The sequence below is a fragment of the Myxocyprinus asiaticus genome, chromosome 16 (assembly GCF_019703515.2).
Source record: "Myxocyprinus asiaticus isolate MX2 ecotype Aquarium Trade chromosome 16, UBuf_Myxa_2, whole genome shotgun sequence".
NCBI lineage: Eukaryota > Metazoa > Chordata > Actinopteri > Cypriniformes > Catostomidae > Myxocyprinus > Myxocyprinus asiaticus.
In genome coordinates, this window is record NC_059359.1 from 10,497,631 (window position 1) to 10,512,343 (window position 14,713).

Below are 14,713 nucleotides of genomic sequence, written 5' to 3' on the forward strand. Positions count from 1 at the left end.
CTGCTCATCTGCGTGAACATGCCTTAGGCATGCTGCATGGAGGCATGAGGACTGCAGATGTGGCCAGGGCAATAAATTGCAATGTTCGTATTGTGAGATGCCTAAGACAGTGCTACAGGGAGACAGGAAGGACAGCTGATCATCCTCGCAGTGGCAGACCACGTGTAACAACACCTGCACAGGATCAGTGCATCCGAATATCATACCTGCGGGACAGGTACAGGATAGCAACAACAACTGCCCGAGATACACCAGGAACGCACAATCCCTCCATCAGTGCTCAGACTGTCCAGAATAGGCTGAGAGAGGCTGGACTGAGGGCTTGTAGGCCTGGTGTAAGGCAGGTCCTTACCAGACATCAACGGCAACAATGTCGCCTTTGGGCACAAACCCACCTTCGCTGGACCAGACAGGACTAGCAAAAAGTGCTCTTCACTGACGAGTCGCAGTTTTGTCTCACCAGGGGTGACGGTCGGACTCGCGTTTATCGTCGAAGGAATGAGCGTTACACCGAGGCCTGTACTCTGGAACAGGATCTATTTGGAGGTGGAGGGTCCGTCATGGGCTGGGGCGGTGTGTCACAGCATCATTGGACTGAGCTTGTTGTCATTGCAGGCAATCTCAATGCTGTGCGTTACAGGGAAGACATCCTCCTCCCTCATGTGGTACCCTTCCTGCAGGCTCATCCTGACCTGACCCTCCAGCATGACAATGCCACCAGCCATACTGCTCGTTCTGTGCAAGTCAGGAATGTCAGTGTTCTGCCATGGCCAGCAAAGAGCCCGGATCTCAATCCCATTGAGCACATCTGGGACCTGTTGGATCGGAGGGTGAGGGCTAGGGCCATTCCCCCCAGAAATGTCTGCGAACTTGCAAGTGCCTTGGTGGAAGAGTGGGGTAACATCTCACAGCAAGAACTGGCAAATCTGGTGCAGTCCATGAGGAGGAGATGCACCGCAGTACTTAATGCAGCTGGTGGCCACCCCAGATACTGACAGCTACTTTTGATTTTGACATGTCTGTGAAACTTGTTCAGTTCTAGTTGTTGAATCTTTTTATGTTCATACAAATATTTACACGTTAAGTTTGCTGAAAATAAAAACAGTTGATAGTGAGAAGACATTTCTTTTTTGCTGAGTTTATAATTGTTCATTGAACTATAAAAACATACTGTAAATTTCAGAAACGAAAACTTCTTCATTAGTCCAAAAAAAAAAAAAAAAGGCTTTATTGAAACCAAGGTGCCAAAATGACTTCTCTACTTCCTCCGAACTAATATGTCATAGTGAGGTATTACATCAGCACAGGCCAGCCTCTGCATAAACAGATCAATGCCTACTTTATCGTCGACACTGCTTAGGACGGCCACCGGTCCTGCGGTTAAAGTAGAGCAGTGAGATTATTTTTGGAGCAACAGGAGGTGTCACGATGGTCACGAAGATGTCAAGACACTGTGCAGTGCCATGTTGTGAGAAACTAGATTTCTTGCATTTGCTTCGCAAGGATCCCAACATTAAGAAAGAGTAGCTGACGTTTATTTTGAATGAAGTCCCGGATCGCGTCTGTAAGAACATGTTTGTCTGCTCACTTTTTACCAATGATTTTTTCACAATAAGACAGTTCGAAGCAGGCTATGCAGAGAGACTTAAATTAAAAGTTGATGCAGTGCCAACTACATTGGACATGACAGTGATGTCGCAACAAACAAGTGTTAGTATCCATGTTAATTGTTTTGCTTCATATGTTACAGACTGTTAGATATGTACTGAGTATTTGATTTGATCCTAGTGATTTTAGATGCTCGTGTATTAGTTTTAATGCACAGGGATCTCTAAGTAGCATATATTTTCTTGTTCTGTTGGCATGATGGCACAATTGCCACAGATGCACCTAAAGAGTATTGATATCAATATATTTAGACAATCTCTTTCCTTTTTAATGAAATCATGACTCACTGTAATGAACAACGTATGCGTTTGTCACTACATTGAATATATGAAGAAAGATGATTATATGATGAACGACACTGCGACAAACACCGGTGAATGTATCCTGTATACGTTTACATGTTGCACGTTAAGTGTATCCTTTCACAGTTATAAATGTGATAGCATCATGTATTTACACTTTATTTGGTACTGTCATGCATTATTCAGCATTTGTAAAACACAGAAATGTTTCACCGTTGGAAAATGCCCCAACTATGTAACAAGATACACGCCGTTGTGTTGCGTCTTAGTTTAAACAACAATAAAAGTAATACCTATTACACAAATAGACAAGTAAATTACAGTGATTAATTACCACGCAGTCACAGACTGCCGTATCCGTGGTGTTTGTGGAGGAGGTTAATTCGGGATCACACTCTGACTCAAACCTGTATGGATGAATTCCTCTAGCTGTCATTTTCTTAACCATCTGAAGTTTTTAAAACAACCCCACATGTGCATAATGGCGGGGGCGCTTACACTTATCCACATGCAAAGATGTTACCCAATCACAGCAGTGGGTGTTTACACTGAAGTCTTCAAGAACACACGCCCCAAAAAAGCGTTTGAATCAGAGGCACAAAAACTAGATAGAAAATGACCAATTATTCCTAAATGACGATTACTTTTCATTAAAAAAAAAAAAATTATAATAATCACACTAACATTATAAGTGGACCTCAAGGAACATTATAAAATAAAATAAAAATCCAATTCATGACACCTTTAATGTTCATTTTAACAGTATGATAAAGAGGATTACTGAAACGCAATCCATCACCGTGACAAACGGCTCTTTGCTGAAACATACTTTTATCTGATTATATCAGTGAAAATATTGTGAAGAACTGTCCGTCTAGCAGATGGCAAAATATCGAGATTATTAAAGCCATCTTTCCAGCAGAATCTGGACTATCTTTAAAGTGGGAAAACAACAATATTCTACCATATGTCAAGGAAAAGTCGATAACTTGTAATGAATGGCTGGGCTTGCTTCAGTGATAATAGCAGAACAATGAAGAAGGCTGGTATCTCAGGTCGAGTGTCTGTGCTTCAGCATTCTCTGCTATTGATCTTATACTGTTGTGTTTTTGCCCTGCCTTGCTAACTTTTGGAGCTGTGAGAAATCCACCAATTATAATTTGTGAACAGGCACCAAATAAACAGGTCGATTAATAACCTTTATCATGAAACGGTAAAAAAGCATGGGTAGATGGTGAAAGAATGTAAGTAATATTTCAGTACAATGCACTTCTGTCAAACCTGAAAGAATCAAATCAAAGAATAAAATAACAATAGCTATACCAATAAAAAAGCTACAGTCTATAGACTTGTGCAGACACAGCAAAAGTGTCAGTTTTTCAGGGTTCCCACTCTTTTCAAGGCACAATTTTCCAGTACATTTTATGAGCCCAATGGGTGTAATATTTAAGCAAAAGCACACTAGAGGTTATGATGTACAGTATATTGTGGTTATTGGATAGTTATTTTTTCTGAATTTTGTATTTGACAGTTTAATTAAATTTTATTATAAAGATGGTGTCAAATGAAATGAATTCATTAAAACTTTAATCAAATGAACACAGAATTATTTTGATTATTTTAATTTCTCAACATAACTTTGCATTATTGCAATATGAAACAACACTGGAGATATTTTGTCAAATGAAGTGCTACACAACAGAACATCTCAGATGTGAGTTATTGACGTATTATTTAATTACATTACAGTAAATATTACATTACTATACAGAAGTAATATACTGCTGTCTTTTTTTTTTTTTTTGCCATTTCACACATCCATTTAAATCAAGCTTTTATTTTTTTGTGCTTCTGTGTGTTTTAGATGGTTGTTTTTCACCTCCGGATAAGCAGTCCGCTACATAACCCAGTGTGATTATTAAACCCCAAAAAACTGTGATTTAAATAAATATAAAGTCTGTATGTGCTGCATGCTTCAGAGCGCTCTGCTCTCTGTCATCTACTAAAACACACGAGCGCACGTAATGACCATGATGAGGTGTTTTTAGTGCATGAGCGGCCAGTTTCACACATTTATTTTAAAGCGCGCAGCACATGCAGATTATATTTATTTATAGATTAATTATTTATTCAATCAAAATGCAGCATTTTGCGGTTTAATAATCACACTGGCACATATTCCCATTTTAATTTAATTAACTGTGCATTCAAACATTCATTTTCATCCCAAATATGTGAAATTCCTTGACATTCCGTGTTTTATAACTAATGCCATATGTGACTGGATTTAGTAAAAACATCCATATACACTATAGTATTAAGGGTTCTGCTCAGGCCAGAGTAGTATTGAGAACCGAGAACCGGTTCTTATTCAGAACCAGCTCCATTTATTTTTTTCAGAACCGAATGATGTTCATTACTTTCAGTTGTGTACTATTCTGCCGATGCATAAACAAAGAGACTAAAATATTTTAATTAGTCTGTGTAAACACACAACTTCTTCTCATAATTTTGTAAAAGGCTACTAAGGACAGTAAATCCAGTATTAATTGTATTCATTATTTCCAAAAATGTATTTCTCAAAAGTACTAAAAGACTTAAGACTTACTTCCTTATTATTCCCATACCTAGGACAGACAATACACCCAACGATGCTTTCAGATCAAATCATTGTTTAACCACACAGAATATTTAAATATTAATGAGATGTTTTTATTAAGTGTATATTATTATGTGAATGAGATAATTTATTAGAGGTATGGAATTGTATAATGCTTAACTTCCAATATGACATAAATCTATCACACATCACAAATATAAAGCATTTTAATGCATTTCTTGTTGATTGTGGATTGACATTACATAAGCTATAGGCAGATCTTAAATGTACATTTATTACAAAATGATCTACTGTATATTGTCCTGGATATATAACATCTGTGTATGAGAGAGAGAGAAAGAGAGAGAGAGAGTGTGTATGTGTGTTTGTTCATTGTTATCTTACAGCATTTTCCTGTGCAACCTGTAACAGCTCTTCATAATAAAGCAGTTGATCTACTTCAAAGCAATCACTGGGCTTCTCCACCATCCTGCTCAGAGCCTGTCTTATGTTCTCCTCACTATCCTGTATCTTTCTAGCCTGCTTCAGGTAGTCATAGACCTTCAGGAACACCTCCTCTCCCAGCCTCTGACACACCAACCTAAAACACAATTAAATTAAATTCAGTTCAGTTAAATTCCATTCCATGTATGCATTAGGCAGACAATTTTATCCACAGTGCATTGCATTCAAGCTATACATTGTATCATTGCATGTGCTCCCAGCATGCTCTACCAGTTGATCTACAAGACACAAAAAAATATAGCTGTAAGCAGTTATGATGGGCCAAAGCACTATGGTGCCATCGCCACCTCGTGGCTCTAGGAAAACAAAGCATGGTGGGTGCATGCATTTGAGAGGGTAAATATAAGAGGACTTTTTTAAAGTCACACAAAGTGTCACACTTCCTGTTGTCAGTTGGTGGTGCTACAAACGTGACCCACAATAGCCACATCAATGCGATTAGCCGACATGACCAAACATACTTCTCAAGTTTGATCTAAATCTGTCAATGAACACAGAAGATATGAGAATTTCCCTTTTTTGCCATAAATGTATTACCTCGCCATGGCTACACTATTAGAGATATCAAAAATCAGTTCGCAATTTGTCTTGGCATCATGTTGACAAAATTTTGTGAGAATCGCATGAATCCCCTAGGAGGAGTATTTAAAAGTTCAGGGCCTGCAATTTTCAAAAAAATGCACATTAAATCCAAAATGGCCAACTTCCTGTTGGGCGGAGCTAAAGACTGTAATTTTGAAAGTTGTCCGGCTTGATGAGATCAAAATATGTAGCAAGTTTGGTGACCGTAGAAGAAACTGACCCCACCACTTTTGTCAAAAGGTGGTGCTACAGAGCTCCCCAGCCACACCCATATGCCCATATGTTCTTTTTCCCAAGCCTAATGGCTGACAACTCTGATGTGTGCGCAAAATATGAAAATTCATGCATTCCAAGTACCTCAAAAACATGTGAATATACGTAAAAAGGAATAATTACATTTAATGCGTTGCCATGGCAACACTATTTAAGATATCAAGAATCCCTTCAGAATTTTAAATCCGTACTGTCTTGACATTATTCTAAAAACATTTGAAGCAATTCCGGTAAACATAAGAGGGTTATTTCAAAGTCTGTTAAAAGGACCACACTTCCTTCCACCAGTTGGTGGCGCTACGACCGTGACCCACAAGTGCTCCTAAAGCCCCGAAACCTTGAAAACATTTTTTAAAATAAAAATAATAATAATAATCCTTAGAAGAACAACAGGGCCTCCGCACTTTCAGTGCTTGGGCCCTAATTACATTTTAGTTATTATAGCACTTTTCACAATAAAAATTGTTCCAGAGCAGCTTTACAAACAATAACACCTTAACTCCCCTAGTGAGCAAGCCAAAAGCAACTTTGGCAAGGCAAAACCTCACTACGATGTTTATGTAGGACAAGAAAGAAACCTTGGGAGGACCCAAGTGTTGGCATGTTTAAACAGAGAAAATAATTTAAATGTACATATGCATACAAGCAAACATACTATACATGCAGAGTTTTGTACACTCCCCACAGTTCATACTTCACAATGAAAACTCAGAGAACCGAGAGCACTTCTATGAAGAAACATGACTTGTTTGAATACTGATTGAATTAGCAGTGGTTTCTAGTAAATTACACACAAAAGTCTAAAAAAAATAAAATAATATTTTGTCACGTAAATTGTATGCAAAAAAACAAACACTTTCAAAACAGGAGTGTTGTAGTTCTGAAATTCCTGTTCTAAATGTATCCTACAACATTCAGTATCTCAAACCATGGGAGAAGTGGATGTGTACAAGCGGGATGTCTTGTAAAAATGCCCCCCTGACAGGTGTTGGATATGTGAGCAGACACCGCGAATCACTTCCCCCCTCTCAATGCCAGTGTGATTTCTGCTGGCACCTCTGGACCCCTCAGCCAGAGCAGAGCAGCCTCTCTCTCTCTCTCTCTCTCTCTCTCTCTCTCTCTCACACACACACGTGCATATAAGGTGAAATACATCAACAGCTGGCAAACCTAATATAAAAGGACGTCTTTTCTCTAATCAAAGAGAGCTAAAAATAGGTACAAGTGTGAATCTCACTAAAACACATATAGGTTGTATTTTTCTCAAAATCAAAAGAAAAACATAAGCAATTATATTTTTTGCATTGAGAAAAATTAAGCCTATTTTAGGTCCATTAGGATTTTTGGTTTGTCACATTTTTATAACAATTAAGCACATCGCCCTTCTGACCTTATTTTCATTACTGTAATGCACCTGTTGTTTTAAGTTTGAGTTTGTAATTCTCATGGTGGTCATTATGGTAATGAGAATGAGAATTTAAAATCATATCATCCAGTTGCATTACGGTTATGAGAACTGTAGGGGAAAATGTGATTCATTGTCATGAAAATACAGTGGCTGTAAAGTGCAAAACAAAACAACAAATCTGAAAACACAACGGCAAATACGGAAACAAAACAAGTCAGAAAACACAACAGCAAGGCAGAAAACACAAGGACAAGTCAGTGGAGACGGAAAGGGTATGTACCATAGCTTCTTACCTGATTGGCTGTGTGGATGGTATCTAGCCCTTTCATCATGATTGGTTCGCTGCCCACTTGCGCAATTATTTCAAAATTCATGCCAAAAGCATCACTGATTGAAAAAATGTATCATTTGGAGTGGTTTCTAACACTTTAGAACACAGAGAGTAATAAAAGCGAACTGGATTAATTTAGTTTTAGTTAGTTATGACATCCCCCTACGGTATGTAAGGGACCGTCTAAAAAGTCCATAAACTGCGCTAAAACGTTGGTGATGTCCAAGCATTCATTCAATTTATTTGCACGCTTTAACATAACAAACACTGTTATTAGAAAAGCATTTTCACATTCTAAAGGTTGCAGTAGGCAGCCAGTGTATTGGCTGACTTAATACATATGAAGAATTCCCAGCATATACAATTATACACAGTTCAATTATAAAAAAAGAAAATTGACATTCACCAAGATATTATTTTCATATTCTAAAAGTTGTAGTAGGATGCTAATGGATAGGCTGACTGACTTTAGGTGAGATTTTCCCAGTATGTGCAATTACACAAATAGTTTTAAATTATTTTTTGTTTAAATCACTAAACTTCATCAATTAAGTGAGTCATTCACTCTACTGACAGTCTAATACAACCTTTGGAATGTAAAAAATACCATCTTGATACATTTTTGTTACTTTTTTTTGACGGCACCAATGTTTTAGCACAGTTTGTGGACTTTTAGACGGTCCCTTATGCTCTGTCTTCACCGTAGGTGGATATCGTACCTAAAACTAACTGTATACCGCTCTCTCTTGTTGTTTTCTGTGTTCAAAAGTGTCCCATTACTGTTTTACTGAGAGTGAAACCCCTCCAAATTATTCAGTTTGTCAGTCAGTAAGCTTTTGCCATGAGTTTGAAATGTACATTTACATTTAGTGATTTAGCAGATGCTTTTATCCAAAGCGACATACAAATGAGGAACATAGCAAGCAATTTTGTCATAGAAGCAAGCAATTCTTCATACAAATAATCAGTGAACCAATCATGAAGAAAGGGCTAGATACCATCCACACAGCCAGTCAGGTGAGAAGCTATGGTACATACTCATTCTGTTTAGACTTACTTGTCATTGTGTTTTCTGTCGTCATTGTTTTTTGACCTGCCATTGTGTTTTCTAACATGATTTGGTGTTGTGTTTTCTGATTTCTTCTTTTGTTTTTAGATTTGCTGTTGTATTTTCAGACTCGTCGTTTTGTTTTGCACTTAGGAAAAGTAGGAAAGTACTGTGTTTGCGCATAACACTCGCAACCCCCAGCCACCCCTGGGAAGAAATCCTGGCACCGCCCCTGTGAGGGATAGGGCCACACAAATCTGATTTCCTCTGGTCTATGGAACTAAATAGATTTAATCTCCAAGTGATTTAATGTGCTGGAGAATGTAACATTTGTGACTAAAAGCCTGTAAACCTCCAACTAAATGATGGATTGCTGTCTGCTAATCGCAGCGGTTTCTACTGGATTATAATCAGAAAGAGTATAAACTTACAAGCAGTTTTAAATCAATACAATACAGGCATCAAATTTTACTAGCATCCTATACAACAATTTATTTTAACAAAGAAAACGTCAGTGAACAAATTTGGTTACTCATTCCATATTTATTTATGCAATACAAAGTATTGATGTACAGTATATCAATAACCTGTATTACGCTTCCCTTGTCTCATTCCAAACCAAAATGTTTTCTTCTGTGGTAAACAAGTTATTTTCCTTTAAAATAATGGTTAGATTTAGGGTTTAGGTAAGGGGTTAGACTTTATGGTTAGATTTATGTTTGGGTTACAGTTGAAATCATAAGTTAACATACACCTTAGCCAAATACATTTAAACTCAGTTTTTCACAATTCCTGACATTTAATCGTAGAAAACATTCCCTGTCTTGGGTCAGTTAGGATCACTACTTTATTTTAAGAATGTGAAATGTCAGAATAATAGTAGAGATAATTATTTATTGCAGCTTTTATTTCTTTCATCACATTCCCAGTGGGTCAGAAGTTTACATACAATTTGTTAGTATTTGGTAGCATTGCATTTAAATAGTTTAACTTGGGTCAAACATTTTGGGTAGCCTTCCACAAGCGTCTCACAATAAGTTGCTGGAATTCTGGCCCATTCCTCCAGACAGAACTGGTGTAACTGAGTCAGGTTTGTAGGCCTCCTTGCTTACACACACTTTTTTATTTCTGCCCACAAATCAGACTGAGGTCAGGGCTTTGTGATGGCCACTCCAATACCTTGACTTTGTTGTCCTTAAGCCATTTTGCCACAACTTTGGAGGTATGCTTGGGGTCATTGTCCATTTGGAAGACCCATTTGCAACCGAGCTTTAACTTCCTGGCTGATGTCTTGAGATTTTGCTTCAATATATCCACATAATTTTCCTTCCTCATGATGCCATACATTTTGTGAAGTGCACCAGTCCCTCCTGAAGCAAAGCACCCGCACAACATGATGCTGTCACCCCCATGCTTTACAGTTGGGATGGTGTTCTTCAGCTTGCAAGCCTCACCCTTTTTCCTCCAAACATAACAATGGTCATTATGGCCAAACAGTTACATTTTTGTTTCATCAAACCAGAAGAAATGTCTCCAAAAAGTAAGATCTTTGTGCACTTGCAAACTGTAGTCTGGCTTTGTTATGGCGGTTTTGGAGCAGTGGCTTCTTCCTTGCTGAGCAGCCTTTCAGGTTATGTCGATATAGAACTCGTTTTACTGTGGATATAGAAACTTGTCTACCTGTTTCCTCCAGCATCTTCACAAGGTCCTTTGCTGTTGTTCTGGGATTGATTTGCACTTTTTGCACCAAACTATGTTCATCTCTAGGAGACAGAATGTGTCTCCTTCCTGAGCAGTATGATGGCTGCCTGGTCCCATGGTGTTTATACTTGCGTACTATTGTTTGTACAGATAAACGTGGTATCTTCAGCCATTTGGAAATTGCTCCCAAGGATGAACCAGACATGTGGAGGTCCACAATTTTTTTTTGGCTGATTTCTTTTGATTTTCCCATGATGTCAAGCAAAGAGACACTGGGTTTGAAGATAGGCCTTAAAATACATCCACAGGTACACCTCCAATTGACTCCAATTAGCCTATCAGAAGCTAATTGTCTAATTGCTTAAAGGCTTGACATCGTTTTCTGGAATTTTCCAAGCTGCTTAAAGGCACAGTTAACTTAGTGTATGTAAACTTCTGACTTATGAATTGTGATAGTCAATTAAAAGTGAAACAATCTGTCTGTAAACAACTGCTGGAAAAATTACATGTGTCATGCACAAAGTAGATGTCCTAAATGACTTGCCAAAACTATAGTTTGCCAAAATGAAATCTGTGGAGTGATTAAAAAATGAGTTTTAATGACTTCAGCCTAAGTGTATGTAAACTTCTGACTTCAACTGTAGGCGTTAAACTTAGGGAAAACAATAATTACATTATTTGTTGGTTCATACATTTTTTACTATGAGTGTAAAAGTCATACGTTTTTGTACAAGCCAAATCGAATGACTTCATGCAATTTTTTTTTTGTGATTAACATTTTTTATTGATTTATCTGTTAAACAAAGAAAAGCAAAACATATACAAACAGAATCAATATTTAACCCTCACTTTAGACACACAAACAAAAAAACAAAACAAAAAAATATATAATAATCACACACATCCACTACACCTCTCTCTCCACTGTCCCTCCCCGAGAGCCCTCCAAAAAAGCCAGATATTTGGCCCATTTCCCCACAAACAAGTCTAAATTCTCCAGTTTCTGGATGACCCCTCTTCAAAAGCTGCCACCCTGCCCATCTCCAAACACCGCTCCTGAAATGGGGGCGTTTCAGCCGACTTCCAACCCCTTAAAATTATCTGTCTGGTGATCATAACTCTAATTAGGACCCAGTTTTTTATGTGAGTCTGGGGCAAAATAAAATTTGAGTGCCCAATACCTCACACATAAAACTCTGAATCTTCAACCAAAATTCTTGGATCATAACACATCCCCAAAAGACATTGGTTGTGTCTCCATCTTCTGATTGACATAAACAGCAGGTGGGTGTGTCTTTAAGACCAAGCCTATACAATCTAGAGGGGGTCCAACAGACTATGTAATATCTTGAATCACATAAGGCGCACCCTTGCATCTCTAGATGCAGACTTGATGTTATTTAGAATCCTAGCCCACACTCACTCCTCCAATACCAAGTTTAAATCTTTCTCCCATAATCTCTTAAGAGAAGTTAAAGTTCCGTCCCCCAGACTCTGAATTAGCAGGGAGTAATACACTGATGCCTCATGACCTTTTCCAAAAGCAGTAATCACCACTCCCAGATCATCTGCCACTTTAGGGGGGTGTAAAAACAGTACAGAACAGGTGGTGCAGCTGTAAATACTTGTAGAACTGAGATCTAGGAATCCCAAAATGTTGAGCTAAATTTTCAAAGGATCTCAGCACTCCGCTCTCATATAGGTCACCGAGTGTGGTAACCCCCCTTCCGATCCACTCTGACCAACAAAAAGGGGACTTGTTAATACATAATTTTGGGTTCAGCCATATTCTTGAGGCAACATTTAAATAAATGTCAGAATTAAACACTGTGGACACTTTTGTCCACACCAAGTGCAAATGCGAGACAACTGGGTGTAACTTCTCCGGTTATTTTTTAAAAAAACATTTCTCCCATTTTCTCCCCAATTTGGAATGCTCAATTCCCAATGCACTCTAAGTCCTCATGGTGGCATAGTGACTCGCCTCAATCCAGGTGGCGGAGGATGAATCTCAGTTGCCTCCTCGTCTGAGACCATCAATCCACGCATCTTATCACGTGGCTTGTTGAGTATGTTACCGCAGAAACAGTACGTGTGGAGGTTCACGCTATTCTCCGTGGCATCCATGCACAACTCACCATGCACCCCACCGAGAGCGAGAATCACACATTATAGTGACCATGAGGAGGTTACCCCATGTGACTCTACCCTCCTAGCAACTGGGCCAATTTGGTTGCTTAGGAGACCTGGTTGGTGTCACTCAGCATGCCCTGGATTCGAACTCGCAACTCCAGGGGTGTCAGGGGCCTATGTAACTTATTGAAATGTAATATGGGACGTTTACCATTCCAAATGAAGGACTTCGCTATGCTATCAAATTGCTTGAAATAAGAGAGGAGGACATCTACAGAGAGAAGCTGTAACAGGTAGTTAAATTTTGGAATACAATTCATTTGAATAACATTAACCTTCCCAATCATAGATAAATGTAATGAAGCCCACCTGCCCACATCGCTCGAAAACCTTTTTATTAAGGGGTCAATATTAACTAAATTAACTAAAGGAAATAAAATGCCCAAATACTTAATGCCCTGTTTGCGCCACTGAAAGGCGCCTGGCTGAAAATCCGTTACTGGGCAGTATGCTGTCAGAGCCAAAGGTTTGGATTTAGAACAACTGACTCTGTATCCTGAGAATTTAGAAAAGGAATTAATAATCCTGTGGAGGCAAGGTATAGATCTAGTGGGGTCAGAGACAAATAATAAAATATCATCAGCGTAAAGCAAAAGCTTACGTGCCATACCTCCTGCCACCACCCCTGGAAAATCATCTTACCTTCTTATCGCGGCTGCTAATGGTTCCAGGTCAAGACAGAGCAATAATGGTGAAAGAGGGCAACCCTTCTGGGTGCCCCTATCCAGAGTAAAATATTCTGAAATTAATCAATTTGTTTGTACAGCTGCTACCGGGTGTCTATAAAGTAACTTAATCCATCCAATAAAAGTATTCCCGAACCTGTATATTTCCAAAATCTTGAAAAGATAATCTCATTCTACCATGTCAAATGCCTTTTCAGTGTAAAGTGAGATGGCAGCGACCGGAGTCTGATCATTTGCCACTGACCACATGATACTGATGAAACGCCTAATGTTATCAGAAGAGCTGTGGCCCCGAATAAACCCTACCTGATCTATATGTATAAGAGATGTCATAACTTTACACAGTTGGTTAGCCAGAATTTTTGACAATATTTTGACGTCTAACTGGTTCAGGGAAATTGGACAGTAACTCTTACATTCGCTTGGATCTTTGTCCTTTTTAAGTATCAGACTGATCTGGGCTTGTTTCATTGTTGGCAGAAGCTTTGCATTCTTTAATGTTTCCGTATAAATTTCTAGCAAAAGTGGAGCCAATTCTGTAGCATAAGATCTAAAAAATTCAGTGGCAAAGCCATCTGGCCCCGGAGCCTTGCCTGTAGGCAAGTCCTGAATTACCTCGCCAAGCTCCTCCAAGGTTATCTCAGAATCAAGATAATTGTTTTGCTCAGTCATCAGTTTAGGGAGTTCTAATGATTCCACAAAGTTTCTAATATCTTCATCAGTAGACAAAGATGTGGAACTACAAAGATCAAGATAGAATTCTTTAAAAGCATTATTAATATCAATGGCCGAGGTAAAAATTTCACCACCAGCAGATTTCAATGAGGGAATGGTAGAAAATGACTCTCTCTGCTTTATATATCTAGCCAAAAGCTTCCCTGCTTTGTCCCCTGACTCAAAGTATAACTGTCTTGCCCTAAATAGCCAAAACTCCACCTTTCGTGACAAAATAGTATTACATCTATATTTCAATCAGGTCAATTCTCTGAGGCCATCAGATGACATTCGGCGCTTCAGCTCTGCCTCAGCACTTTTAATATTCCCTTCCAACTCCACGAGTTCTCGTGCTTTGGACTTTTTGATGAATGAGGTATACTGTATGATCCGACCCCCTAAGAACCACCTTAAGTGCCTCCCAAGCCACGCCCACAGAGGATACTGAGGACCAGTTGGACTCCATATAAACATTAATTTCAGCCTTTAACATTTGTTGAAATTCAGGATTTCGCAAAAGGGATACATTAAAGCGCCAACTATATGATTTATTTTTCCTCATATGTGGCAACACCTCTAAACTCACCAGGGTGTGATCTTAGACTAAGAGGTTTCCAACTGAGCAATCAACAAAAGATGAAATGAGGGACTTAGAGATATATATAAAAAAAATCTATTCTAGA

At 38.6% G+C, this 14,713-nt stretch overlaps 1 protein-coding gene across 1 annotated transcript in view; it reads right to left on the reverse strand.

Moving 5' to 3' along the window:
- Window positions 1-4,686: 4,686 nt before the first annotated feature.
- nek11 (NIMA-related kinase 11) overlaps window positions 4,687-14,713 on the reverse strand; it is an 86,779-nt gene continuing 76,752 nt past the window's right edge. The window contains exon 15 of the mRNA XM_051721148.1: window positions 4,687-5,170. Within this exon, the coding sequence (XP_051577108.1) occupies window positions 4,966-5,170 (205 nt within the window). The 3' untranslated portion in view covers window positions 4,687-4,965. The remainder of the gene's footprint in view (window positions 5,171-14,713) is intronic.